The 19,500-nt window shown below is 48.9% G+C and overlaps 1 protein-coding gene across 1 annotated transcript in view; it reads left to right on the top strand.

Annotated features, from left to right (window-relative positions):
• The first annotated feature begins 266 nt into the window (after nt 1-266).
• The window catches only part of LOC121275116 (brain-specific angiogenesis inhibitor 1-associated protein 2-like), a 179,232-nt gene continuing 159,998 nt past the window's right edge, over nt 267-19,500 (top strand). The window contains exons 1-3 of the mRNA XM_041182531.1: nt 267-529; nt 2,203-2,278; nt 19,146-19,232. Of these exons, the coding sequence (XP_041038465.1) occupies nt 482-529; nt 2,203-2,278; nt 19,146-19,232 (211 nt within the window). The 5' untranslated portion in view covers nt 267-481. The remainder of the gene's footprint in view (nt 530-2,202; nt 2,279-19,145; nt 19,233-19,500) is intronic.

The following is a 19,500-nucleotide window of genomic DNA, read 5'->3' as shown; positions in this document are numbered from 1 at the left end:
AAGGTGCTGGATGGTGAGGTGTGGGGTTTTTTTGGGGACGATTTGACGCTCGGACACTGACTGATGTGAAACTAGGCGAGGGTACCGTCCACTGGAGTAAATGCTGCTGACTGGGGACCTGGAAAAGCTTTGCCTCTCGTCTGGCCGAGGCTGTATGGAGAGCCTCCCTCCCCCTCCCAGCGCCTGGCCTGCGTCTGATTGGACTGAGTCAGGGATTAAAGAAGTTGTTGGTGAGCAGCAGGGAGTTGCTGGAAGTTTTCATGCTGCGGAGTCTGGGCTGAGTGCTGCAGTTCACGGCGCTGAGCGAGCGGGGTTCCTGTGATGTCTCACACTGGGCTGCAGTCTCGGAGACTCTAAGGGTGAGGAACAGGCTCTGGTCTCCCAGCGAGCAGAGCAGAGGCTGAGACAGACAGACAGAGACAGAGAGAGAGAGAGGGAGAGGGAGGCAGGGGAAATCTCCTCTCCCCCGCTAGCCGACAGCATGTCCCGGACTGAGGAGGTGAACAAGATGACCGAGCGTGTTTATAAGGTGGGTGACTGCCAGGGGGGGTGGGTGAGGAGGCAAGGGAACAAGGAGAGAGAGACAGAGAGAGGGGGAGAGAGAGAGAGGGAATGAGAGACACAGAGAGACAGAGAGAGACAGAGACAGAGAGAGAGACAGAGAGAGAGACAGAGAGAGAGGGAAGGAGAGAGAGAGACAGAGACAGAGACAGAGAGAGACACAGAGAAGGAAGGAGAGAGAGAGACAGAGAGAGACAGAGAGAGGGAGAGAGAGACAGAGAGAGAGAGACAGAGAGAGAGAGACAGAGACAGAGAGAGACACAGAGAGGGAAGCAGAGAGAGAGACAGAGAGAGACAGAGAGAGGGAGAGAGAGAGAGACACAGAGAGAGAGGGAAGGAGAGAGAGAGACAGAGAGAGACACAGAGAGACACAGAGAGAGAGGGAAGCAGAGAGAAAGGCAGAGAGAGTGAGAGAGAGAGAGAGACGGAGAGAGAGGGAAGGAGAGATACAGAGAGACAGAGAGAGAGGGACAGAGAGAGAGACAGCGAGAGAGAGAGGGAAGGAGAGAGAGAGACAGAGAGAGAGAGAGAGGGAAGGAGAGACAGAGAGAGGGAACGAAAGAGAGACAGAGAGAGGGAAAGAAGGAAAAGGACACAGAGAGAGAGACAGAGAGAGAGATAGAGAGAGAGACAGAATTAGAAACAGAGAGGGAGAGAAAGCAAGACAGAGACAGAAAAAGACAGAGAGAGAGTGACAGAGACAGGAAGGGTAAAAGAGAGACAGACAAGGACAGTGAGACAGAGAGGGAGGGATAGAGAGTGACACAGAGAGAGACAGACAGACAGAAAGATAGAGAGAGAAAGACAGAGAGACAGAGAGAGAAAGGTAGATAGACAGAGACAGAGACAGAGAGAAAGATAGAGAGAGAGACAGAGAGACAGACAGGGAGAGAGAGGCAGAGAGAAAGGGAGAGAGAGATAAATAAGGAGAGACACACAGAGAGAGACAAAAAGGGAGACAGAGAGAGAGAGAGAAAGGTAGATAGAGAGAGAGAGAGAGTGAGACAGAGAGACAGAGAGAGAAAGGCAGAGACAGAGAGAGAGAGGCAGAGACAGAGAGAGGCAGAGACAGAGAGGGAGAAATAAAGATCTAGAGAGAGAGAGAGAGAGAGAGAAATTGAAAGAGAGACAGACAGAAAGAGATGGAGAAACAGAGTGAAAGAGAGAACCCGACAGACAAGTATAGAGGCAGAGAGTGAGACAGAGAGAAGGAGAGATCAGGAGAGAGAGAGAGAGAGACAGTGAGCAAGAGAGACTGATAGACAGAAAGAGACAGAGAGAGATACGGAGAGAGAGAGAGACAGAGACAGAGAGAGAGAGGGAGAGACAGAGAGACAGAGAGAAAGAGAGAGGAAGAGAGAGAGAGAGAGAAGAGAAGAGGGGCAGACAGAGATGGAAGAACAGTTTAGGAGCCCTAGGCTCTCTCAGGTGGAGGGAGGTTGTTAAAATAACCTGGGGAGGAGGTGTGGGCTGCGAGAAGAGGGTCCACTCCTGCATAGGGCTGGCACAGGCACAAGGGGCTGAATGGGCAGACTGACGGAGTGAGCTGGAACTGTGGGAGATCCAGGCGGGGACATGCTGCTGAGCTGCTGTTGGTGAATATCTCAGACCCCTCAACACATCTACCTCTTCTTCACTCAGGTGGTGATGGAACAGTTCAACCCCACGCTCAGGAGCTTTGTATCAATGGGCAAGAACTACGAGAAAGCACTGCTCGGTAGGTGCACCATCACAGACCCTCTGTGGATGCAGCTCAGGGGGGAAGTCATCTATCACAGGGGGCACAGTCTGGGGGATTCTCTCCCCCCCAACCCTGTGTCTAACTCCGTGCTGTACCTGTCCTGGGAGTGTTTGATGGGGAGAGTGTAGAGGAAGCTTTACTCTGTATCTAACCCCGTGCTGTACCTGTCCTGGGAGTGTTTGATGGGGACAGTGTAGAGGGAGATTTACTCTGTATCTAACCCTGTGCTGTACCTGTCCTGGGAGTGTTTGATGTGGACAGTGTAGAGGGAGATTTACTCTCTATCTAACCCTGTGCTGTACCTGTCCTGGGAGTGTTTGATGGGGACAGTGTAGAGGGAGATTTACTCTGTATCTAACCCCGTGCTGTACCTGCCCAGGGAGTGTTTGATGGGGACAGTGTAGAGGGAGCTTTACTCTGTATCTAACCCCGTGCTGTACCTGTCCTGGGACTGTTTGATGGGGACAGTGTAGAGGGAGGTTTACTCTGTATCTAACCCCGTGCTGTACCTGTCCTGGGAGTGTTTGATAGGGACAGTGTAGAGGGAGATTTACTCTGTATCTAACCCTGTGCTGTACCTGTCCTGGGAGTGTTTGATGGGGACAGTGTAGAGGGAGATTTACTCTGTATCTAACCCTGTGCTGTACCTGTCCTGGGAGTGTTTGATGTGGACAGTGTAGAGGGAGATTTACTCTCTATCTAACCCTGTGCTGTACCTGTCCTGGGAGTGTTTGATGGGGACAGTGTAGAGGGAGATTTACTCTGTATCTAACCCCGTGCTGTACCTGTCCTGGGAGTGTTTGATGGGGACAGTGTAGAGGGAGATTTACTCTGTATCTAACCCTGTGCTGTACCTGTCCTGGGAGTGTTTGATGGGGACAGTGTAGGGGGAGATTTACTCTCTATCTAACCCTGTGCTGTACCTGTCCTGGGTGTGTTTGATTGGGACACTGTAGAGGTAGATTTACTCTGTATCTAACCCCGTGATGTACCTGTCCTGGGAGTGTTTGATGGGGACGGTGTAGAGGTAGATTTACTCTGTATCTAACCCCGTGCTGTAGCTGTCCTGGGAGTTTTTAATGGGCACAGTTTAGGGGGAGCTTTAATCTGTACCCAACACGGTGCTGTACCTGTCCAGAGAGTGTTTGATGGGCACAGTTTAGAGGGAGCTTTACTCTTTATCTGACCCCGTGCTCTACCTGCCCTAGGAATGTTTGATCATGACACTGTAGACCTAGATTTACTCAATTTCTAACCCCATGCTCTCCCTGTCCTGGGAGCGTTTAATGGGGAGAGTGTAGAGTGAGGTTTACTCCGTATATGACCCGGCGCTTTCCCTGTCCTTTGAGTGTTTGATGCGGAGACTGTAGAAGGAGCTTTACTCTGTATCTAACCCTGTGCTGTACCTGTCCTGGGAGTGTTTGATGGGGACAGTGTAGAGGGAGATTTACTCTGTATCTAACCCCGTGCTGTACCTGTCCTGGGAGTGTTTGATGGGGACAGTGTAGAGGGATCTTTACTCTGTATCTAACCCCGTGCTGTACCTGTCCTGGGAGTGTTTGTTGGGGACTATGTAGAGGGAGATTTACTCTGCATGTAACCCCGTACTGTACCTGTCCTAGGAAGTGGTTGATGGGCACAGTGTAGAGGGAGATTTTGTCTTTAACTTGTCCCCACTGTACCTGTCCTGGGACGGTTTGATGTGGACACCGTAGAGGGACCTTTACTCTGTATCTAACCCCATGCTGTACCTGTCCTGGGAGTTTTGTTGGTGACTATGTAGAGGGAGATTTACTCTGTTTCTAACCCCATGCTGTACCTGTCCTAGGAAGTGTTTGATGGGGACAGTGTAGAGGGAGATTTGTTCTTTATCTGGCCCCGACTGTACCTGTCCTTTGAGTGTTTGATGGGGACGCTGTAGAGGGTGATTTACTCTGTATCTAACCCCGTGCTGTACCTGTCCTGGGAGTGTTTGATGGGGACAATGTAGAGGGAGATTTACTCTGTATCTAACCCCGTGCTGTACCTGTCCAGGGAGTGTTTGATGGGGACGGTGTAGAGGGAAATTTACTCTGTATCTAACCCCGTGCTGTACCTGTCCTTGGAGTGTTTGATGGGGACAGTGTAGAGGGAGATTTACTCTGTATCTAACCCCGTGCTGTACCTGTCCTGGGAGTGTTTGATGGGGACAGTGTACAGCGAGCTTTACTCTGTATCTAACCCCGTGCTGTACCTGTCCTGGGAGTGTTTGATGGGGACAGTGTAGAGGGAGCTTTACTCTGTATCTAACCCCGTGCTGTACCTGTCCTGGGAATGTTTGATGGGGACTCTGTAGAGCGAGATTTACTCTGTTTCTAACCCCATACTCTACCTGTCCTGGGAGTGTTTTATGTGGACAGTTTAGAGGGATTTTTACTCTTTATCTAACCCCGTGCTGTAACTGTCCTGGGAGTTTTGATTGGGACAGTTAAGAGGGTTATTTACACTGTATCTGACTCCGTGCTGTACCTGTCCTGGTTCTGTTTGTTGGGGACCGTCTACAGGGAGCCTTACTCTGTGTCTAACCCCGTGCTGTACCTGTCCTGGGAATGTTTGATGGGGACCATGTAGAGGGAGATTTACTCTGTATCTAACCCCGTGCTGTACCTGTCCTGGGAGTGTTTGATGAGGACAGTGTAGAGGGAGATTTACTCTGTATCTAACCCTGTGCTGCACCTTTCCTAGGGAGTGTTTGATGGGGACACTGTAGAGGGAGATTTACTCTGTTTTTAGCCCCATGCTGTACTTTTCCAGGGAGTGTTTGATGGGACAGTGTAGATGGAGATTTACTCTGTATCTAACCCCGTGCTGTACCTGTCCTGGGAGTGTTTGATGGGACAGTGTAGAGGGAGATTTACTCTATATCTAATCCCGTGCTGTACCTGTCCTGGGAGTGTTTGATGGGGACAATGTAGAGGGAGATTTACTCTGTATCTAACCCCGTGCTGTACCTGTCCTGGGAGAGTTTGATGAAGACAGTGTAGAGTGAGATTTACTGTGTATCTAACCCCGTGCTGGACCTGTCCTGGTAGTGTTTGATGGGGACAGTGTAGAGGGAGATTTACTTTGTATCTAACCCCGTGCTGTACCTGTCCTGGGAGTGTTTGATGGGGACGGTGTAGAGGGAGATTTACTCTGTATCTAACCCCGTGCTGTACCTGTCCTGGGAGTGTTTGATGGGGACGGTGTAGAGGGAGCTTTAATCTGTACCTAAGGCGGTGCTGTACCTGTTCTGTGAGTGTTTCATGGGGATGTTGTAGAGCAAGTTTTATTCTCTATCTAATCCTGTATTCTACATTTTCTGGGAGTGTTTGATGGGGACAGTGTAGAGGGAGATTTACTCTGTATCTAACCCCGTGCTGTACCTGTCCTGGGAGTGTTTGATGGGGACAGTGTAGGGGGAGATTTACTCTGTATCTAACCCCGTGCTCTACCTGTCCTGGGAGTGTTTGATGTGGACAGTGTAGAGGGAGATTTACTCTCTATATAACCCCGTGCTGTACCTGTCTTGGGAGTGTTTGATGGGGACAGTGTATAGTGAGCTTTACTCTGTATCTAACCCCGTGCTGTACCTGTCCTGGGAGTGTTTGATGTGGACAGTGTAGAGGGAGATTTACTCTCTATATAACCCCGTGCTGTACCTGTCCTGGGAGTGTTTGATGGGGACAGTGTAGAGGGTGATTTACTCTGTATCTAACCCCGTGCTGTACCTGTCCTGGGAGTGTTTGATGGGGACAGTGTAGAGGGAGATTTACTCTGTATCTAACCCCGTGCTGTACCTGTCCTGGGAGTGTTTGATGGGGACAGTGTAGAGGGAGCTTTAATCTGTACCTAAGGCGGTGCTGTACCTGTTCTGTGAGTGTTTCATGGGGATGTTGTAGAGCAAGTTTTATTCTCTATTTAATCCTGTATTGTACATTTCCTGGGAATGTTTGATGGGGACAGTGTAGAGGGAGATTTACTCTGTATCTATCCCCGTGCTGTACCTGTCCTGGGAGTGTTTGATGGGGACAGTGTAGAGGGAGATTTACTCTGTACCTAACCCCATGCTGTACCTGTCCTGGGAGTGTTTGATGGGGACAGTGTAGAGGGAACTTTAATCTATAACAAAAACAGAATTACCTGGAAAAACTCAGCAGGTCTGGCAGCATCGGAATTCGTTGCTCCCAATGTGGTCTCCTCTACATTGGAGAGACCAAACGTAAACTGGGTGACCGCTTTGCAGAACACCTGTGGTCTGTCCGCAAGAATGACCCAGACCTCCCTGTCGCTTGCCAGTTTAATACTCCACCCTGCTCTCTTGCCCACATGTCTGTCCTTGGCTTGCTGCATTGTTCCAGTGAAGCCCAACGCAAACTGGAGGAACAGCACCTCATCTCCTGACTAGGGACTTTACAGCCTTCCGGACTGAATAATGAATTCAACAACTTTAGGTCGTGAGCTCCCTCCCCCATCCCCACCCCCTTTCTGTTTCCCCCTTCCTTTTGTTTTCCAATAAATTATAAAGATGTTCCTTTTCCCACCTATTTCCATTATTAAAAAAAACCCCACTAGAGCTATACCATGACTGCCCTACCATCCATTCTTAATTAGCACATTCGTTTAGATAATATCACCAACTTTAACTTTAGCACCTATGTGTTCTATTGTACTATTGTCGTTGACATCTTCTGATGATCTGCTTCTATCACTGCTTGTTTGTCCCTACAACCACACCCACCCCCCCTCCACCTGTCTCTCTCTATCTCTCCGCCCCCCACACACACACCTTAAACCAGCTTATATTTCAACTCTTTCTTGGACTCGAACTCAAGTTCTGTCGAAGGGTCATGAGGACTCGAAATGTCAACTCTTTTCTTCTCCGCCGATGCTGCCAGACCTGCTGAGTTTTTCCAGGTAATTCTGTTTTTGTTTTGGATTTCCAGCATCCGCAGTTTTTTTGTTTTTCTCTTTTGAGCTTTAATCTATATCTAACCCGGTGCTGTACCTGTCCTGGGAGTGTTTGATGGGGACAGTGTAGAGGGAGATTTACTCTGTATCTGATCCCCTAAATTACCTGTCCTGTCAGTGTTAGAATGGCATAGTGTAGAGGGAGCTTTAATCTATATCTAACCCCGTGTTGTACCTGTCCTGGGAGTGTTTGATGGGGACGGTGTAGAGGGAGCTTTACTCTGTATCTAACCCCGTGTTGTACCTGTCCTGGGAGTGTTTAATGAGGACAGTGTAGAGGGAGATTTACTCTGTATCTAACCCTGTGCTGCACCTTTCCTAGGGAGTGTTTGATGGGGACAGTGTAGAGGGAGCTTTACTCTGTATCTAACCCCGTGCTGTACCTGTCCTGGGAGTGTTTGATGGGGACAATGTAGAGGGAGATTTACTCTGTATCTAACCCCGTGCTGTACCTGTCCTGGGAGTGTTTGATGGGGACGGTGTAGAGGGAGATTTACTCTGTATCTAACCCCGTGCTGTACCTGTCCTGGGAGTGTTTGATGGGGACAGTGTAGAGGGAGATTTACTCTGTATCTAACCCCGTGCTGTACCTGTCCTGGGAGTGTTTGATGGGGACAGTGTAGAGGGAGGTTTACTCTGTATCTAACCCCGTGCTGTACCTGTCCTGGGAGTGTTTGATGGGGACAGTGTGGAGAGAGATTTACTCTGTATCTAACCCCGTGCTGTACCTGTCCTGGGAGTGTTTGATGGGGACAGTGTAGAGGGAGATTTACTCTATATCTAATCCCGTGCTGTACCTGTCCTGGGAGTGTTTGATGGGGACAATGTAGAGGGAGATTTACTCTGTATCTAACCCCGTGCTGTACCTGTCCTGGGAGTGTTTGATGGGGGCAGTGTAGAGGGAGATTTACTCTGTATCTAACCCCGTGCTGTACCTGTCCTGGGAGTGTTTGATGGGGGCAGTGTAGAGGGAGATTTACTCTGTATCTAACCCCGTGCTGTACCTGTCCTGGGAGTGTTTGATGGGAACAGTGTAGAGGGAGCTTTACTCTGTATCTAACCCCGTGCTGTACCTGTCCTGGGAGTGTTTGATGGGGATGGTGTAGAGGGAGATTTACTCTGTATCTAACCCCGTGCTGTACCTGTCCTGGGAGAGTTTGATGAAGACAGTGTAGAGGGAGATTTACTCTGTATCTAACCCCGTGCTGTACCTGTCCTGGGAGAGTTTGATGAAGACAGTGTAGAGGGAGGTTTACTCTGTATCTAACCCCGTGCTGTACCTGTCCTGGGAGTGTTTGATGGGGACAGTGTAGAGGGAGATTTACTTTGTATCTAACCCCGTGCTGTACCTGTCCTGGGAGTGTTTGTTTGGGACGGTGTAGAGGGAGATTTACTCTGTATCTAACCCCGTGCTGTACCTTTCCTGGGAGTGTTTGATGGGGTCAGTGTAGAGGGAGCTTTAATCTGTACCTAAGGCGGTGCTGTACCTGTTCTGTGAGTGTTTCATGGGGATGTTGTAGAGCAAGTTTTATTCTCTATCTAATCCTGTATTGTACATTTTCTGGGAGTGTTTGATGGGGACAGTGTAGAGGGAGATTTACTCTGTATTTAACCCCGTGCTGTACCTGTCCTCGGAGTGTTTGATGGGGACAGTGTAGAGGGAGATTTACTCTGTAACTAACCCCGTGCTGCACCTGTCCTGGGAGTGTTTGATGGGGACAGTATAGAGTGGGCTTTACTCTGTATCTAACCCCGTGCTGTACCTGTCCAGGGAGTGTTTGATGGGGACAGTGTATAGTGAGCTTTACTCTGTATCTAACCCTGTGCTGTACCTGTCCTGGGAGTGTTTGATGGGGACAGTGTAGAGGGAGATTTACTCTGTATCTAACCCCGTGCTGTACCTGTCCTGGGAGTGTTTGATGTGGACAGTGTAGAGGGAGATTTACTCTCTATATAACCCCGTGCTGTACCTGTCTTGGGAGTGTTTGATGGGGACAGTCTATAGTGAGCTTTACTCTTTATCTAACCCCGTGCTGTACCTGTCCTGGGAGTGTTTGATGGGGACAGTGTAGAGGGAGCTTTAATCTGTACCTAAGGCGGTGCTGTACCTGTTCTGTGAGTGTTTCATGGGGATGTTGTAGAGCAAGTTTTATTCTCTATTTAATCCTGTATTGTACATTTCCTGGGAATGTTTGATGGGGACAGTGTAGAGGGAGATTTACTCTGTATCTATCCCCGTGCTGTACCTGTCCTGGGAGTGTTTGATGGGGACAGTGTACAGCGAGCTTTACTCTGTATCTAACCCCGTGCTGTACCTGTCCTGGGAGTGTTTGATGGGCACAGTGTAGAGGGAACTTTAATCTATAACAAAAACAGAATTACCTGGAAAAACTCAGCAGGTCTGGCAGCATCGGAATTCGTTGCTCCCAATGTGGTCTCCTCTACATTGGAGAGACCAAACGTAAACTGGGTGACCGCTTTGCAGAACACCTGTGGTCTGTCCGCAAGAATGACCCAGACCTCCCTGTCGCTTGCCAGTTTAATACTCCACCCTGCTCTCTTGCCCACATGTCTGTCCTTGGCTTGCTGCATTGTTCCAGTGAAGCCCAACGCAAACTGGAGGAACAGCACCTCATCTCCTGACTAGGGACTTTACAGCCTTCCGTACTGAATAATGAATTCAACAACTTTAGGTCGTGAGCTCCCTCCCCCATCCCCACCCCCTTTCTGTTTCCCCCTTCCTTTTGTTTTCCAATAAATTATAAAGATGTTCCTTTTCCCACCTATTTCCATTATTAAAAAAAACCCCACTAGAGCTATACCATGACTGCCCTACCATCCATTCTTAATTAGCACATTCGTTTAGATAATATCACCAACTTTAACTTTAGCACCTATGTGTTCTATTGTACTATTGTCGTTGACATCTTCTGATGATCTGCTTCTATCACTGCTTGTTTATCCCTACAACCACACCCACCCCCCCTCCACCTGTCTCTCTCTATCTCTCAGCCCCCCACACACACACTTTAAACCAGCTTATATTTCAACTCTTTCTTGGACTCGAACTCAAGTTCTGTCGAAGGGTCATGAGGACTCGAAATGTCAACTCTTTTCTTCTCCGCCGATGCTGCCAGACCTGCTGAGTTTTTCCAGGTAATTCTGTTTTTGTTTTGGATTTCCAGCATCCGCAGTTTTTTTGTTTTTCTCTTTTGAGCTTTAATCTATATCTAACCCGGTGCTGTACCTGTCCTGGGTGTTTTGATGCGGTCAGTGTAGAGGGAGATTTACTCTGTATCTAACCCCGTGCTGTAACTGTCCTGGGAGTGTTTGATGGGGACAATGTAGAGGGAGATTTACTCTGTATCTAACCCTGGGCTGTACATCTCCTGGGAGAGTTTGATGAGGACAGTGTAGAGTGAGATTTACTGTGTATCTAACCCCTTGCTGGACCTGTCCTGGAAGTGTTTGATGGGGACAGTGTAGAGGGAGATTTACTCTGTATCTAACCCCGTGCTGTACCTGTCCTGGGAGGGTTTGATGGGGACAGTGTAGAGGGAGATTTACTCTGTATCTAACCCCATGCTGTTCCTGTCCTGGGAGTGTTTGATGGGGACAGTGTAGAGGGAGATTTAATCAGTACCTAACCCCGTGCTATACCTGATTATTGAGTCGTTGATTGGGACAGTATAGAGGCACCTTTACTCTGTGTCTAAACCCGTCCAGTTCCTGTCCTGGCAATGTTTGATGGGAGAGTGCAGAGGGAGCTTAACTCTGTATCTAACCCCGTGCTGTACCTGTCCTGGGAGTGTTTGATGGGGACAGTGTAGAGGGAGATTTACTCTGTATCTAACCCCGTGCTGTACCTGTCCTGGGAGTGTTTGATTGGGACAGTTTAGAGGGACATTTACTCTGTATCTAACCCTGTGATGTACCTGTCCTGGGAGTGTTTGATGGTGAAAGTGTAGAGGGAGCGTTACTCTGTATCTAACCCCGGGCTGTAACTGTCCTGGGATTTTTGATTGGGACAGTTTAGAGGGACATTTACTCTGTATCTAAGACGGTGCCGTAACTGTCCTGGTTGTGTTTGATGGGGACAGTGCAGAGGGAGATTTACTCTGTATCTAACCCCGTGCTGTACCTTTCCTGGGAGTGTTTGATGGGGACAGTGTAGAGGGAGATTTACTCTGTATCTAACCCCGTGCTGTAACTGTCCTGGGAGTGTTTGGTGGGGACAGTGTAGAGGGAGATTTACTCTGTATCTAACCCCGTGCTGTACCTGTCCTGGGAGTGTTTGATGGGGACAGTGTAGAGGGAGATTTACTGTGTATCTAACCCCGTGCTGTACCTGTCCTGGGAGTGTTTGATGGGGACAGTGTAGAGGGAGATTTACTCTGTATCTAACCCTGTGCTGTACCTGTCCTGGGAGTGTTTGTTGGGGACAGTTACGAGGGAGATTCAATCTTTACCTAACACCGTGCTGTACCTGTCCTTGGAGTGTTTGATTGGGTCAGAGTAGAGTGAGCTTTAATCAGTACCTGTACCCGTGCTATACCTGACTATTGAGTCGTTGATTGGGACAGTATAGAGGGATCCCGTACCTGTCCTGGGAGTGTTTGATGGGGACAGTGTAGAGGGAGCTTTACTCTGTATCTAACCCTGTGATGTTCCTGTCCTGGGAGTGTTTGATGGGGACAGTGTAGAGGGAGATTTACTCTGTATCTAACCCCGTGCTGTACCTGTCCTGGGAGTGTTTGATGGAGACAGTGTAGAGGGAGATTTACTCTGTATCTAACCCCGTGCTGTACCTGTCCTGGGAGTGTTTGATGGGGACAGTGTAGAGGGAGCTTTACTCTGTATCCAACCCCGTGCTGTACCTGTCCTGGGAATGTTTGATGGGGACTCTGTAGAGCGAGATTTACTCTGTTTCTAACCCCATACTCTACCTGTCCTGGGAGTGTTTTATGTGGACAGTTTAGAGGGATTTTTACTCTTTATCTAACCCCGTGCTGTAACTGTCCTGGGAGTTTTGATTGGGACAGTTAAGAGGGTTATTTACACTGTATCTGACTCCGTGCTGTACCTGTCCTGGTTCTGTTTGTTGGGGACCGTCTACAGGGAGCCTTACTCTGTGTCTAACCCCGTGCTGTACCTGTCCTGGGAATGTTTGATGGGGACCATGTAGAGGGAGATTTACTCTGTATCTAACCCCGTGCTGTACCTGTCCTGGGAGTGTTTGATGAGGACAGTGTAGAGGGAGATTTACTCTGTATCTAACCCCGTGCTGTACCTGTCCTGGGAGTGTTTGATGGGGACACTGTAGAGGGAGATTTACTCTGTTTTTAGCCCCATGCTGTACTTTTCCAGGGAGTGTTTGATGGGACAGTGTAGATGGAGATTTACTCTGTATCTAACCCCGTGCTGTACCTGTCCTGGGAGTGTTTGATGGGACAGTGTAGAGGGAGATTTACTCTATATCTAATCCCGTGCTGTACCTGTCCTGGGAGTGTTTGATGGGGACAATGTAGAGGGAGATTTACTCTGTATCTAACCCCGTGCTGTACCTGTCCTGGGAGAGTTTGATGAAGACAGTGTAGAGTGAGATTTACTGTGTATCTAACCCCGTGCTGGACCTGTCCTGGTAGTGTTTGATGGGGACAGTGTAGAGGGAGATTTACTTTGTATCTAACCCCGTGCTGTACCTGTCCTGGGAGTGTTTGATGGGGACGGTGTAGAGGGAGATTTACTCTGTATCTAACCCCGTGCTGTACCTGTCCTGGGAGTGTTTGATGGGGACAGTGTAGGGGGAGATTTACTCTGTATCTAACCCCGTGCTGTACCTGTCCTGGGAGTGTTTGATGGGGACGGTGTAGAGGGAGCTTTAATCTGTACCTAAGGCGGTGCTGTACCTGTTCTGTGAGTGTTTCATGGGGATGTTGTAGAGCAAGTTTTATTCTCTATCTAATCCTGTATTCTACATTTTCTGGGAGTGTTTGATGGGGACAGTGTAGAGGGAGATTTACTCTGTATCTAACCCCGTGCTGTACCTGTCCAGGGAGTGTTTGATGGGGACAGTGTATAGTGAGCTTTACTCTGTATCTAACCCTGTGCTGTACCTGTCCTGGGAGTGTTTGATGTGGACAGTGTAGAGGGAGATTTACTCTCTATATAACCCCGTGCTGTACCTGTCTTGGGAGTGTTTGATGGGGACAGTGAATAGTGAGCTTTACTCTGTATCTAACCCTGTGCTGTACCTGTCCTGGGAGTGTTTGATGTGGACAGTGTAGAGGGAGATTTACTCTCTATATAACCCTGTGCTGTACCTGTCCTGGGAGTGTTTGATGGGGACAGTGTAGAGGGAGCTTTAATCTGTACCTAAGGCGGTGCTGTACCTGTTCTGTGAGTGTTTCATGGGGATGTTGTAGAGCAAGTTTTATTCTCTATTTAATCCTGTATTGTACATTTCCTGGGAATGTTTGATGGGGACAGTGTAGAGGGAGATTTACTCTGTATCTATCCCCGTGCTGTACCTGTCCTGGGAGTGTTTGATGGGGACAGTGTACAGCGAGCTTTACTCTGTATCTAACCCCGTGCTGTACCTGTCCTGGGAGTGTTTGATGGGGACAGTGTAGAGGGAGATTTACTCTGTATCTATCCCCGTGCTGTACCTGTCCTGGGAGTGTTTGATGGGGACAGTGTACAGCGAGCTTTACTCTGTATCTAACCCCGTGCTGTACCTGTCCTGGGAGTTTTTGATGGGCACAGTGTAGAGGGAACTTTAATCTATAACAAAAACAGAATTACCTGGAAAAACTCAGCAGGTCTGGCAGCATCGGAATTCGTTGCTCCCAATGTGGTCTCCTCTACATTGGAGAGACCAAACGTAAACTGGGTGACCGCTTTGCAGAACACCTGTGGTCTGTCCGCAAGAATGACCCAGACCTCCCTGTCGCTTGCCAGTTTAATACTCCACCCTGCTCTCTTGCCCACATGTCTGTCCTTGGCTTGCTGCATTGTTCCAGTGAAGCCCAACGCAAACTGGAGGAACAGCACCTCATCTCCTGACTAGGGACTTTACAGCCTTCCGTACTGAATAATGAATTCAACAACTTTAGGTCGTGAGCTCCCTCCCCCATCCCCACCCCCTTTCTGTTTCCCCCTTCCTTTTGTTTTCCAATAAATTATAAAGATGTTCCTTTTCCCACCTATTTCCATTATTAAAAAAAACCCCACTAGAGCTATACCATGACTGCCCTACCATCCATTCTTAATTAGCACATTCGTTTAGATAATATCACCAACTTTAACTTTAGCACCTATGTGTTCTATTGTACTATTGTCGTTGACATCTTCTGATGATCTGCTTCTATCACTGCTTGTTTATCCCTACAACCACACCCACCCCCCCTCCACCTGTCTCTCTCTATCTCTCAGCCCCCCACACACACACCTTAAACCAGCTTATATTTCAACTCTTTCTTGGACTCGAACTCAAGTTCTGTCGAAGGGTCATGAGGACTCGAAATGTCAACTCTTTTCTTCTCCGCCGATGCTGCCAGACCTGCTGAGTTTTTCCAGGTAATTCTGTTTTTGTTTTGGATTTCCAGCATCCGCAGTTTTTTTGTTTTTCTCTTTTGAGCTTTAATCTATATCTAACCCGGTGCTGTACCTGTCCTGGGTGTTTTGATGCGGTCAGTGTAGAGGGAGATTTACTCTGTATCTAACCCCGTGCTGTAACTGTCCTGGGAGTGTTTGATGGGGACAATGTAGAGGGAGATTTACTCTGTATCTAACCCTGGGCTGTACATCTCCTGGGAGAGTTTGATGAGGACAGTGTAGAGTGAGATTTACTGTGTATCTAACCCCTTGCTGGACCTGTCCTGGAAGTGTTTGATGGGGACAGTGTAGAGGGAGATTTACTCTGTATCTAACCCCGTGCTGTACCTGTCCTGGAAATGTTTGATGGGGACAGTGTAGAGGGAGATTTACTCTGTATCTAACCCCGTGCTGTACCTGTCCTGGAAGTGTTTGATGGGGACGGTGTAGAGGGAGATTTACTCTGTATCTAACCCCGTGCTGTACCTGTCCTGGGAGGGTTTGATGGGGACAGTGTAGAGGGAGATTTACTCTGTATCTAACCCCATGCTGTTCCTGTCCTGGGAGTGTTTGATGGGGACAGTGTAGAGGGAGATTTAATCAGTACCTAATCCCGTGCTATACCTGATTATTGAGTCGTTGATTGGGACAGTATAGAGGCATCTTTACTCTGTGTCTAAACCCGTCCAGTTCCTGTCCTGGCAATGTTTGATGGGAGAGTGCAGAGGGAGCTTAACTCTGTATCTAACCCCGTGCTGTACCTGTCCTGGGAGTGTTTGATGGGGACAGTGTAGAGGGAGATTTACTCTGTATCTAACCCCGTGCTGTACCTGTCCTGGGAGTGTTTGATTGGGACAGTTTAGAGGGACATTTACTCTGTATCTAACCCTGTGATGTACCTGTCCTGGGAGTGTTTGATGGTGAAAGTGTAGAGGGAGCGTTACTCTGTATCTAACCCCGTGCTGTAACTGTCCTGGGATTTTTGATTGGGACAGTTTAGAGGGACATTTACTCTGTATCTAAGACGGTGCCGTAACTGTCCTGGTTGTGTTTGATGGGGACAGTGCAGAGGGAGATTTACTCTGTATCTAACCCCGTGCTGTACCTTTCCTGGGAGTGTTTGATGGGGACAGTGTAGAGGGAGATTTACTCTGTATCTAACCCCGTGCTGTAACTGTCCTGGGAGTGTTTGGTGGGGACAGTGTAGAGGGAGATTTACTCTGTATCTAACCCCGTGCTGTACCTGTCCTGGGAGTGTTTGATGGGGACAGTGTAGAGGGAGATTTACTCTGTATCTAACCCTGTGCTGTACCTGTCCTGGGAGTGTTTGTTGGGGACAGTTACGAGGGAGATTCAATCTTTACCTAACACCGTGCTGTACCTGTCCTTGGAGTGTTTGATTGGGTCAGAGTAGAGTGAGCTTTAATCAGTACCTGTACCCGTGCTATACCTGACTATTGAGTCGTTGATTGGGACAGTATAGAGGGATCCCGTACCTGTCCTGGGAGTGTTTGATGGGGACAGTGTAGAGGGAGATTTACTCTGTATCTAACCCCGTGCTGTACCTGTCCTGGGAGTGTTTGATGGGGACTCTGTAGAGCGAGATTTACTCTGTTTCTAACCCCATACTCTACCTGTCCTGGGAGTGTTTTATGTGGACAGTTTAGAGGGATTTTTACTCTTTATCTAACCCCGTGCTGTAACTGTCCTGGGAGTTTTGATTGGGACAGTTAAGAGGGTTATTTACACTGTATCTGACTCCGTGCTGTACCTGTCCTGGTTCTGTTTGTTGGGGACCGTCTACAGGGAGCCTTACTCTGTGTCTAACCCCGTGCTGTACCTGTCCTGGGAATGTTTGATGGGGACCATGTAGAGGGAGATTTACTCTGTATCTAACCCCGTGCTGTACCTGTCCTGGGAGTGTTTGATGGGGACAATGTAGAGGGAGATTTACTCTGTATCTAACCCCGTGCTGTAACTGTCCTGGGATTGTTTGAATGGGACTGTGTAGAAGGTTCTTTACTCTGTATCTAACCCCGGGCTGTAACTGTCCTGGGAGTGTTTAACGGGGACAGTGTAGTGGGATATTTACTCTGTATCTTACTCCGTGCTGTACCTGTCCTGGGAGTGTTTGATGGGGACACTGTAGAGGGAGCTGTACTCTGTATCTAACCCCGTGCTGTACCTGTCCTGGGAGTGTTTGATGGGGACACTGTCGAGGGAGCTTTACTCCTTCACTTAACCCGTTCTGTACCTGTCCTTTGAGGGTTTGTTGGGCATTTTGTAGAGGGAGATTTACTCTTTATCTTAACCCGTGCTGTAACCCTCCTTGGAGTGTTTGATGGGGACAGTGTAGAGTTAACTTTACTCTGTATCTAACCCCGTGCTGTACCTGTCCTGGGATTGTTTGATGGGGACAGTGCAGATTGAGCTTTACTCTTTGTCTAACCCCATGCTGTACCTGCCCTAGGAATGTTTGATGGAGACAGCGTAGAGGCAGCTTTTCTCTGTATCTAAACCCGTGCTGTACCTGTCCTGGGAGTGTTTGATGGGGATGGTGTAGAGGGAGATTTACTCTGTATCTAACCCCGTGCTGTACCTGTCCTGGGAGTGTTTGATGGGGATGGTGTAGAGGGAGATTTACTCTGTATCTAACCCCGTGCTGTACCTGTCCTGGGAGTGTTTGATGGGGACGGTGTAGAGGGAGATTTACTCTGTATCTAACCCCGTGCTGTACCTGTCCTGGGAGGTTTTGATGGGGACAGCGTAGACGGAGCTTTACTCTGTATCTAACCCCGTGCTGTACCTGTCCTGGGAGTGTTTGTTGGGGATGGTGTAGAGGGACTTTTACTCTGTATCTAACCCGTGCTGTACCTGTCCTGGGAGTGTTTGATGGGGACAGTGTAGAGGGAGTTTTGCTCGGTATTTTGCCCCGTGCTGTACCTGTCCTGGGAGCGTTTGATGGGGACCGTGTTGAGGGAGATTTACTCTGTATCTAACCCCGTGCTGTACTTGTCCTGGGAATGTTTGATGGGGACAGTGTCGAGGGAGATTTACTCTGTATCTTACCCCGTGCTGTACCTGTCTTGTGAGTGTTTGATGGGGTCAGTGTAGAGGGAGATTTACTCTGTATCTAACCCCGTGCTGTCCTGTCCTGGGGGTGTTTGATGTGGACAGGGTAGAGGGAGATTTACTCTTTATCTAACCCCGTGCTGTACCTGCCCTGGGAGTGTTTGATGGGGACAGTGTAGAGGGAGATTTACTCTGTATCTAACCCCGTGCTGTACCTGTCCTGGGGGTGTTTGATGTGGACAGGGTAGAGGGAGATTTACTCTTTATCTAACCCCGTGCTGTACCTGTCCTGGGAGTGTTTGATGTGGACAGGGTAGAGGGAGATTTACTCTTTATCTAACCCCGTGCTGTACCTGTCCTGGGAGTGTTTGATGGGGACGGTGTAGAGGGAGATTTACTCTGTATCTAACCCCGTGCTGTACATGTCCTGGGAGTGTTTGATGGGGACAGTGTAGAGGGAGCTTTACTCTGTATCTAACCCCGTGCTGTACCTGTCCTGGGAGTGTTTGATGGGGACAGTGTAGAGGGAGATTTACTCTGTATCTAACCCCATGCTGTACCTGTCCTGGGAGTGTTTGATGGGGACAGTGTAGAGGGAGATTTACTCTGTATCTAACCCCGTGCTGTACCTGTCCTGGGAGTGTTTGATGGGGACAGTGTAGAGGGATCTTTACTCTGTGTCTAACCCCGTGCTGGACCTGTCCTGGGAGTGTTTGATGGGGACAGTGTAGAGGGAGATTTACTCTGTATCTAACCCCGTGCTGTACCTGCCCTGGGAGTGTTTGATGGGGACAGTTTAGAGGGAGATTTACTCTGTATCTAACCCCGTGCTGTACCTGGCCTGGGAGTGTTTTATGTGGACAGTGTAGAGGGAGATTTACTCTGTATCTAACCCCGTGCTGTACCTGTCCTGGGAGTGTTTGATGGGGACAGTTTAGAGGGAGATTTACTCTGTATCTAACCCCGTGCTGTACCTGGCCTGGGAGTGTTTTATGTGGACAGTGTAGAGGGAAATTTACTCTGTATCTAACCCCGTGCTGTACCTGTCCTGGGAGTGTTTGATGGGGACAGTGTAGAGGGAGATTTACTCTGTATCTAACCCCGTGCTGTACCTGTCCTGGGAGTGTTTGATGGGGATTGTGTAGAGGGTATTTTCTTCTCTCTCTGACCGCTTTCTCTCCTGCAGGTGTGACCGTGGCTGCGAAGGGTTACTTTGACTGTCTGGTTAAACTGGGTGAACTGGCCAGTGACAGCCAAGGTGCTAAGGATTTGGGTAAGTCTTTGCCTCCCCCGTTATTGATATCTCACATTCTCGCACCCCGACCTGGATCCTGTCCCTCCCTCCGCCATTGACAGCCGTGTGTTCAGCTGCCTTATGGGTTTTCTATGTTCTGGAATTCCCTCTCTCATCCTTCCCAACTCTTGTTCTCTCCCCCCTCTCCTTCTTGAAGATTCTCCTCCACCCCTCTCCCTGCTGTACCGAGCTTTTTAATCCCCCCACACTGCTTTCTGTTTGCTGCCTTTCTGTGAATTTATTCCAG

This window comes from Carcharodon carcharias, unplaced genomic scaffold (assembly GCF_017639515.1).
Source record: "Carcharodon carcharias isolate sCarCar2 unplaced genomic scaffold, sCarCar2.pri scaff_468, whole genome shotgun sequence".
In the NCBI taxonomy this organism is placed as follows: domain Eukaryota; kingdom Metazoa; phylum Chordata; class Chondrichthyes; order Lamniformes; family Lamnidae; genus Carcharodon; species Carcharodon carcharias.
Note: the sequence above shows the minus strand (reverse complement) of the source record. Positions and strands in the feature narration are given on the sequence as shown.